This window comes from Vitis vinifera, chromosome 3 (genome assembly GCF_030704535.1).
Source record: "Vitis vinifera cultivar Pinot Noir 40024 chromosome 3, ASM3070453v1".
NCBI classification, from domain to species: Eukaryota; Viridiplantae; Streptophyta; class Magnoliopsida; order Vitales; family Vitaceae; genus Vitis; species Vitis vinifera.
The window spans coordinates 8,000,920-8,011,480 of NC_081807.1; the positions used below are offsets into that span (position 1 = coordinate 8,000,920).

The 10,561-nt window shown below is 34.1% G+C and overlaps 1 protein-coding gene across 1 annotated transcript; it reads right to left on the reverse strand.

The window, feature by feature from the left end:
• Nucleotides 1-7,430: 7,430 nt before the first annotated feature.
• Nucleotides 7,431-9,762, reverse strand: LOC100265149 (L-type lectin-domain containing receptor kinase IX.1). The gene has a single exon (XM_003631659.3). It carries the CDS (start codon nucleotides 9,649-9,651, stop codon nucleotides 7,624-7,626), a length of 2,028 nt encoding a protein of 675 aa, XP_003631707.1. The 5' UTR covers nucleotides 9,652-9,762; the 3' UTR covers nucleotides 7,431-7,623.
• Between the last annotated feature and the right edge of the window lie 799 nt (nucleotides 9,763-10,561).

Here is a 10,561-nt window from a genome sequence, read left to right on the forward strand (position 1 = left end):
TATTTAAAAATCAATTTGAATTGTTTCTTATTAATTTGTAGTTGTTTAGAGTTTCCTTTGGAAAGTTATTAGTTCTTAGGGCTTTAGTTTACGTTTTAAAATATATGAATTCATGTAGTATAAATAATTTATACGGCTATGGAATACTTTCAACATGTTAGTGGTTTGTTTTATGGAATAAAATATATATATATATATAATTTCAAGTTGATAGGGTCAGACATGGTGTCAATGGTTTGTATTGTTTAAAATTTAAAATTAAACAATTGGAAGCTAATATCAATGTAGGTTTATAATATCCATGCTAGTTTATGTAAAATTATTTGTTGGTAACTTTGAATATTCATGTCATTTTTTTTATTATTTGTTGTTGGATTTTGAAATTCCATGTTTATCTATATTATCCTTGGAATTATCAATTCTTATTTTATTGATTCATGTTAATTTTTAAAATTTTTAAAATTTTTAGTTGCTATTTAAAATATCCATGTTAGTTTATATTACCCATAAAATTATTAATTGTTATTCTAGTTGATCCATGTTAATATTTTTGTGCTCCTTTGAATTAGTTCTCAATCATTCATCTTATGTAGATTACGTGTGTTTCATAATTTATTCTATTAATTTAATTGGTTTCTTACTCCAAGTTTATTATTTTAATTTAGGATTTAATATCAATTTAGTAGATGTATATAATTTTATTTAATTAATTTGGTTAATTTCATGTTATTGTTTACTTGTTTTAAAGTTTGCTAATTTTAGTTTTGAAGCATCAATATTTAATTTGTAGTTGTTTATATATATAACTTTAGTTAATTGATTTAATTAAATTGGTGCCATATTTTGCATGTTTTCAATTTTGTAGTTTTAGTTGTAATCCGTTGATTAATGTGGAATAGTTAGAATTAGTTTGGCTTTGTTTGATCCAACATTTTGAATGAATGAGCTTGACGTTTCCTTTATTATTATAATTTTATCGAACATCCAAAGTACATTAATTTGATTATTTAAGGATTAAGGAATTATTGTGGGATTTATATTATATTGTGCGGTCATAACATGTTCAGTTTCATGAATTATATTATTTCTATTATTTATTGGGCTATTACACTATTTCTATTATTTAATAAGTTTTTTTTTAAAACTTCTTTTAATTTTAAATAAAAATTTTCAATTTTCCTTGATTTAGAATAGTTTTCCCAACTCTCACCTTTTTTAATAAACATGAATAAATCTTCTCATTTTCCTTGATTTAAAATAATTTTCTCAATATTATTCATGATTCAAAATTTCTCAATTTTCAAAACTGTCTCTGGCTAGGTGTGGCCTCCTAAGGTGGTCCCTGCGGCTACAAAAAAAAGATAAGAGGAAAAAAAATTCCCTGACTGTTGGCCCAAAGGAGCTAAAAATGAGGCCCCCCAATGAGGTCCCTAAAATGCAACTTACTAAAACTATAGAAAGGTCCAAATGGGCCCAACCCACTCTTGGAAAATGAGGAGTTATTTGAAAACTCAAGGTGTTTGAGAAAATGATTTTAAAAATCATAAAAAATGCATGCCAAGAAGAAAACATGGCAGCATGAATTTTATTAAATCTGGAATTTTATTTGCCTATGAAAATTTCTAAAGAGGAAATTTTGAAAAGAAAATATAGCAAAATAAAACTCACCTTGGGAGGAGGCCAGGTGGATGTCCATGCAGCAAAAGGGCCCACGTCCATGGGAAAGTAGGCCATGAAATGCCAAGTATGAAGAAGATCCAAGCATAAGGTGCAAAAGGAGAGTAGCCTTGCATAAAGAATTTTGGTGGGGACCACGCGCAATCATCTTGTTGTTCCCATTAGTCTCTTTTTTTAGTCTTGGAAATGAGCCATACCCTCAGGCTTTGGGATCAATTCCATACTCATACCCCCCACTTGGCGAGAAAGTGTTGTAATTTCCATAATTGCACTTGTGTGGTGGGTCCACATCCAATACTTATTCCCTTTTTCTCCACTCCCGTGCAATTCACATCCATCCACTCACATGGTATCATGATCACTAGGATTCCAGTTATACAAATTGATTAAACTGATCATTGAGCCTCTTCTTTAACTAAAGAAAACATAGCCCCTCGAAATTCAACCCTTCTGAACCACAAACCAGAATAGCCGCAAGGATTAAAAAAAATCCAGTAAATTCCAACTTGGAAAGTCTTCTTGATTTGCAATTCTTTGACATTCGAATAACCATGGGAACCACCAAATTTATTTTGACAAATTGATAGTTCATGATATCCACATCCGCCAAAATACATCTTCTAACCCCACCGAGTGGTCAGTCCTTGAAGAAGAAAACGAACTGTTAACCTCACCATGCACTGGCTTCTTTTGCAACCCAGAAAAAAATCCATTGAATCTCACCATCAAGAAAAATCTTAGATAATTTCCAGATTTGAAACCTCATTCGCTGGTGCCTTCACAGTTTCCTGTGTGACTTGGAGCTCATGTTTCAGATTTTTTTAACTAGTTGAATTTCGCCACCCGCGTTTTTGTCTCCAACTCAGTCCGCGATTCCGGGTATTCCTCAAATTTTCTTCTAAATTTCTCTCTCTGACAAAGCCACCTCTCTCTCTCTACTGAATACACTTCTCAAATAAGGTTACCCCACTTTGGCCTTTTTTCTGCTGTGGAAATCCTGAGAGCTTTCTTGGCCATATATTGTTCCATGCAAAGTCAGTAGCAACAAGTGAAACCGAGCACAATTTGACTTAGTGAAAGCTTCAGCAACGGGTTCCAAAGATGGTGACTACACGGAAGATACATCTTGTATAGGATGAAGACGAGATTTCCACCATGGCAGGGATGCCGTTAATAATACAGAAAGCAATGGCAGTCTCAAATGAGAAGTTCACAGGTCCGGGAAATCAGCACGGTTGATGAGACATTCCTTCCCCTGTTCTTTCTCTCTTAAAATCCTTAGGAATATCATTACTCACCCCATAACACAGGGAGGGCACCAGTAGAATTCCTCTTGGGGAGTCAAAATGAACCCAAACCAAACTCCAATAGTATAGAGAAAATATCAAAAGCACGATTAACAAAACAGACTCACAAACAAAGAAGTCTTCTTAACCAAGTATCTGTCATGAGTCATTCCTGTGCTTATGAATAGAGAGGGAAGAAGCTAAACCCAGATTTATGAATGAAAAACAGAGATGTAATCTTCCAAGGCACAATGTAGTTAAAAAGAAAAAGATAATCAGATTATTTTCAAGCTAGACCAAAGGAGAAAGGGATAAATAAGCCACACCAAGCTCGTGAACAACCATAAAGAAAATCAATCAGGTTCAGATGCTTTCTCTGATACTCACATCTAAATAGCAAAGTGATTTTTGAGCTCTCTGAAGAAAAGAAGAGAACAGCATGAATAAATAAAGGTGAAACCCACAGTGACCATACCTGGAGGGGACCCAAAAGCCCTCTCTAGAAGCTAAGGCTCCTCTGCTCTGCTCCTCTCCAATCCGTTTCCAGATGTTCCTCCTCCTCAAGGCCCTGCTCTCTAAAAATGCTCTTCGTTCAAATCCTCTCTACTCTGTTTTTCTCTTCTCCAAAGATGCTTTCCCAACCGCCGCCTTTTTCTCCCAAAATGGAAGGTCCTCTCCTTGGCCTAGAATTGCGTGCTCAAACCCTCGCCGAAAATGGCAATAAAAAGGCTCAAATGGATGGCCAAGTGAGGGCACTTGTCCTCATCTGGGTAGGCCAAATAAAAGCTCAAACGGGCCTACTCTCTTTAAAAAAAGGGCCAAGCCCAACAAAGACAGCCCAAAAAAGAAAGAGGCCCAAGGGGTGGTCTACAAACATATTAAATTTAAATACATTTTAGTATTATATAATATTATTCAATCTAATTTTAGTAATATATCCTAATAAAAACATAAAATAATATTTAAAAATGTAATATTATTTTTGGATCATATAACATTAATTGAAAAGTATTTAATGTAACAAAATATTACAATTACAAAAGTATAACTATGTCATACACAGATTTAATTAAACAAAATTTTAAAAACTCACTATATAAAAGACTAATCAATGCAAAGGAATTTTACATATTAAAATCTCATATCAAATTCTCATCCAATTTAATGACTCGAGTAGAAAATTCATACTACATATATGGATTGTAATATATTAAATTTAAATATATTTTAATATTATATAATATTGTTCAATCTAATTTTAGTAATATATTCTAATAAAAATAAAAATATCATGTTGTTGCAAAATAACCATAAGTGACAAATTTTGTGTCTAAATTTCTATATCATTTTTTACTAACAAAAAATTCAACAAAATATTTCATCGTCAAAATATATATCTTGAAAAAAAAAATCATCCTTAAATGTCTACTTTCATAGCCAAATTTTTTATGAATAACTTACTTATATGAATGTCTTCATATCAGTATATTTGGCGACAAAAGCTATATTTTTGTCTCTAAATCTCTATAACATTTTTAGTAACAAAACATTAAATAAATTATTTCATCGCCAAAATATATATCTTGCAACAAAAAAAAAAATCATCCCTAAATGTCTACTTTCGTCGCAAAATTGATTATGAACAACTTATTTTTTTTGAAAGTTTGCATATTAATATAATTGGAAACAAAAAGATACATTTTTCGTCTCTAAAACTATGTATATAAAAATATTGAGACAATTTTTTAATTTCGTCGCTAATTGATACATTTAGGGACAATTTTTTTTCCCAATCTAAAAATTTTGTCGCTAATTATTCTATTTCTTGTAGTGACTCCATTGCTAATCCAAAAGGTAGAAATGCCCAGAGGGTCACACCTGAAGTATCTCAAACACCAGAAAATCATGAATTTATTGGCATTTGAAATAACTCAGACCAAAATAAATGTAGATATACCTGAATCATGTGACAGATCTTACACTTCAAAGTGAATAACCATTGGAAGATATGAACGGAGAGCATCGGATGTTATTAATTCTGTTTCTGCGGAGAGAACTTGGGTCTATCCCTGCCTTACGAGCTACAATAACACCTATAGCTTCCCAATAGTTTGCGACCTTGACCTGAACAAAAGTAAGATTTCCTTCAGAGACCAAACATCCGAAGTTGAATTAGGGGCAATTTGTAGAAAATAATTTATGATAAAGTTATTGCTTTGAATACAATTAGGGGCATAGATCTTTTACTTTCTCTTAATCTTCTTTCTCTTCTTTTTTAAATTTTATCTTGCAAGTAGACATGGTAATGAGGCGAATTTTTCAGGTTCCTACCCTTCCCCACCTCACCCCTATAGGATAGGATGAATTCAGGATAAGTATAAACAGGTTTGAGGCAAGATCAGATATGATTTTGTTCCACCCCACCCCATCCCTCCCCTTCCCAATTATTGATACTATTAAATAAAAGTAATTTTGATCTAGTGTTTTTTTTTTTTTTTTTTTTCATTTTCAACTTTTTTAACATATATGAAATAAAAAATTTTATTTTTTTATAAAAATAAATTATAAACATCTATAATATTTTGTTTATTTATAAATTTTATTTATTTTAATATAATTTAAAATTTTAAAAGAAAAAAATTACAAAAGAATTGAAAAAAAAAATTAAACAAGGTGGTATAGGACAAGTATTGGAATTTCCTACACTCGCCCCACCCTATTTAAATTTTTTTTTTTTTTTTGATGGGATAGGAATAGATATAAATAAATGAGACAAGATTAGGATGGGGGTAACCCGCCCTATTCTCATCCCTACTTGCAAGTGTCAACTTAATCTCACAGTACTTTGGAATTGTTTCATGTAATCAACTGAGTTTTTGTCCTAAATAATTACCCAGTCCTCTTTCTGAGATCTTCATTCTGTAAAGAATGTAAAGTGTTTTATAAAGTACTGATCCTAGAAAATACTTGTGCAACCTATTAACTTTTTCCAGAAAGCAGTTGAAGGCCGCTATTTCAAGAAATTATCTCAGTGGTGATGGCTAAGCAGATGGTAATCAAGATCCTTGAAGCATTTTGGAAATAATTCATTCTAAAATTACTCTATCCTTATGTCTGCATTGAAGTAGCAAAAGGTCGGATACTTTGGTACAGATCTGTTCTTGTACATGTAAGGAAAAAACAACCTATATATTCGAATATTGCATGGTCCAGGTCATTTCAACTTTGGTACCTTCCAGCTATTTTTTCAAGTAATCCATGACAGAAGCATGTACCAGCACCTTCCAGAGACAGATAAAAAACGGCTGGTTTGAAAGATCAAAGAGAAGTACCTTAAGTTATTGGATTTCTGCTTCTGATTTTGCTTCTCGTGAAGCAGACATCACATATAGGCCATTAGAAATTATCTATTGGTATCAAATCGTAATTATTTTTACTATAGTTTGATTTTTGATGGTCACAAATAATTTATAATAGCCTGCTTCTGGACAATATTAGTATTAATTCTTACTCCTTGTAGGCAGGTCGCTTTTCCTACCCATCAATTCATTTTATCCAATATTAGTATTAATACTCATAGAATTTTAATTTTTTTGAAAAAAAAAAAATTGTTTTTTATGTGATAATCCAAAAAAAAAAAAAAAAAAAAAAACTCAAATAAGAACCTTTTAGTGGGGATCCTTTGTTAATGTAGCTATAAAAAAAGAACCTTTTAGTCGGTGCACATATAAGAAAACAATTGCTGCAACTTAATTCTGCCCGTTCAATATATAGTCACAACCATACTTATAACTGCAACTATAACATATGGTTGCACCACCTGTAGCCACACTTTGTGGCGTTCAATTTGGCATACAACAATATGTTGTAGTCACACCATTTTGAATCATTAATGGAGTCGTTGGCTGCAGCTATAAGTCATTCTTCTTGTAGCGTTGTTTGTTGCTTATTTTTCCCAATTGTTGAGCAATCCTTCCAAGGAGAAAACTCCAAACAAGGCTTTATTGTTTATTTAATTTTTATTTTTATTGTCATTTTTTGAGAAATGATGAACAATTCCTTCAAAGATAAAACTTAAAATAGAGCTTTCTTGTTTATTTATTTTTAATTTTTTGATAAATGGTGAGCAATTCCTGAGAAAAGAATCAGTGGAATGGATGACCTTGAGTCTATATATATATATATATATAGAGAGAGAGAGAGAGAGAGAGAGATCTGCTAACAGCGAACAGCAGACCCATGAAAACAAGCTTGCACTGACGTTATATTGTTCCTATCTATTTCCTATAATATCCATTTAAACTCTGGAAATTTGAAGTCTATTCTATGTCTAATCAAGCTGGAGTCTTAATGATTTTCTTCCACTACTAATTTAAAACTCAATTCATTAAATTCAGATCAGCTAACCAACCATTGCCAACCATGCAAAACTAATATAGACTTTCATATCCCCAAAAGTTGCCCAAATTGATTTTCTTTATATATATATAACAAAGTTGAACAAGATGTCAAATACATAGAGAACTGGAATCATATAGAATGACAATTGCAAATATATAACAAACTTAGAAGCATAGAGGCGGTGCTTCCAACCCAATTAGAGTGTGTGCAAAAGGGATGTGGATGGAGTAGAGGTTGAACTGGGAGATTCAAGGAGCTTTCATGAGGAGGTTGTGCTATTTGAGAAGTCGGAATACTGGGTGTGGCTGCTCTCAGAAATGGGTGCGCCACGCGATATTGTTTGTAGCACTGGAGGAGAACAATACATTGGCACAGGCATTTTTAAAGGAAGAAGAGGCAGTGAAGCTTCAGAATTAAGGACATTAATTGCTTGCCTTATTGAAGGTCGAAGATCGCAATCTGGGTGAGCACACCAAAGCCCAACAATCATCAATCGTTCCATTTGTTCTTCATCAAAATCGTTGGATAGTCTTGGATCAGCGGCATCAACAAGCTTTCCTACTCCATAGAGGTGCCAGACCCATTCTACCAATCTGACCTGCTTCTCTTTAGCTTTTGGTTCCACAGGTCTTCTCCCACAGCAGATTTCTAAGGCAACAATCCCAAAACTATAAACATCAGTTTCCTTGCTGGCCTTGCCTGTCAGGAGACATTCAGGATCCATGTACCCCATGGTTCCAGCTAAAACTGTGGTTTGTGACCCTTTGCTATGATCAACAAGCCTGGCAAGTCCAAAATCTCCAAGCTTGGCGTTGAAATCTGAGTCCAACATCACATTACTTGATTTGATATCCCTACGTACCACACATTGTTCCCATTCTTCATGTAGGTAGAGCAACGAAGAGGCCAAGCCAAGAGCAATTTTATACCTCATTGCCCATGTTAGCAGGGTTTTTTCTTCCAAAAGACAGGAGCTTAAGTTGCCATTTGGCATGAACTCATAAACCAATAGGAGCTCTCCTTTTTTATGGCACCAGCCCATGAGCCGCACCAAGTTTCGATGTCTCAATCTACTGATGATCTTCACTTCAGCTGCATACTCCTTCATCCCTTGTTTGGACCCCCTTGATACTCTCTTAACTGCAACATAAGAGTTCAGTTCCCTCAAGAAGCCTCTATAGACCCCACCGAACCCTCCCTCTCCAAGCTTTTCCTCCTCTGCAAAGTTACTGGTTGCAAGAGCCAATTCGTCAAAGGAAAACTTCCTAGGTCCAGTACCTTTCTCAAAGTCTTCGTCCATGACTAGGTCAGAGTCAGTACCATTTTCTTCTCCCCCACTATTCCTCTTCTTCCGCAAGTGATGCCAAACCAATCCCAACCCACATACTACAACAACTACACCAACACTCAATCCCACCACAAATCCTGTTTTCTTTCCATCTCCTGGTTCTACAGGATTGGGAGGTTGCAAAGTTGAACTGAAATTCCACGAGTAAATGTTGTGTATCTGGAATGAATTTCCTGTTGCGCCTGAGAAGCCAATAGTAACGAATTCTGGCAAGTATTCCCTCAGATCAACTTTGTAGGAGAGGCTTTGGGAGGTAGTTTTATCGTCCATAAACTCAGTAATTAGAACAACACTCAGATTTTGTGAACCAGAAGTGTAACGGATGGAAACATGATTTAGCTTTCCTTCCTCTATATTGCTGGACCAGTTCACTGTTTTGACAGATATCGTAGAGTTAATATCAATACCAACATGATCACTCACCGGATCCCTTTTGGCCTTGTTACAAAATGTATCAAACTCCACTGCAACAAACCTAATTACAGTTGTGTTTGTCACGTTATTCGTGAGACCAAGGTTTTCTCCAAACTTACCTGAAGGCAATTGGGTACCGTTAAGGAAGAATGTTATTCCATCGGCATGAACACTCCTGTTCAGTGAATTAATGACAAAGGAGAAATTGGTAGCGAAATCAGTTAGATTTCTGGAGGTCCGATCCCAGAGATACAACTGCTCTTTATATATGGCTCGACCCCAACTATGACCCATTGTTTTGTCCTGCTGGTTTCTGGTCAGTTGGATGCCATCATAAGAAGAATATCGAGCCTCTCCTTCAAAGGAAATTTGACCATTATTTGGTTCAAAGGTGGTGAAGTTGAAGGACAATGAAGTTGCAGAAGGGAATATTAGGAAGAAGAAAATGGAAATCATGAAGCAAAGATGAAAGGAAAGAAGTTTGTGAGATTGGGTAGGGGTAATTCCAGCGTTGCAATCATCCATGGCTGAGTACAGAGGCCTGCCTGCTGATGGACTTCAAATAAGATACATAACTTGCAGACGCTGCACCATACTTTACTGGGTCCTCGTTTGCAAAATTTATCTAAAGGGACGGCAAAGACTTCAAAGTCACATTCTAATAGGTCGCCTTAGTGGAACAATAAGTATATATTTTGTTACTGGCCCTCATTTCTTCCTTCGACTCTGAGCAAAATAATCAGCTATCCTATAATAATTATTGTATTTTTGTTAATGATTAGATGCCGGAAATAATAATAATATCAATGAAAATAAATATAAATGTTTGTTAATGATTAGATGCCGGAAATAATAATAATATCAATGAAAATAAATATAAATGTATATAAATACGTCAAGGTGGGAGTAAGGTTGATCATCCTTATGCAAACCACACCATAATATTATTAATCAAACCAAATGAAAAAGATTAGTCATTCTTTCTCTCTCAAACTCATTATAAAAACATGATTTATCAACTTAAAATTAGGAGAAACTAAGACAACTATAAAGAATTAATTTCATCACATGTAATGGGATCAAAATCTTGAAATAGCTAATTTCAATATAAAACAATCTTAAAATTCCAATGAATTTGAAATACATTTTTCCCAACTCCCCTACTCGAACTTATCCACTTCTCCTCTCCAACTTGCCCTCTACTCAATCATGTCACTAACAAAATGCTTAGAGATCTTGGCACTAGAGACCTATTTCAAACTAAGATTGAGAGTGAGTTTATTATTAAGGTGATAGGTCTAGAGACCCACCCCAATAAGGGCCCGATAGGAGACAATGAGTTCACTCCATATTATAATTTCAAGTGGAATCACCATCCTAATAAATATATGACGTATGAAAAGAATAGAACACAACTAGATAATGCTAATAAAAT

Excerpts from the sequence above, each read along its gene's own strand:
- LOC100265149 (XM_003631659.3), bottom strand. The coding sequence starts at position 9,651 with ATGGATGATTGCAACGCTGGAATTACCCCTACCCAATCTCACAAACTT.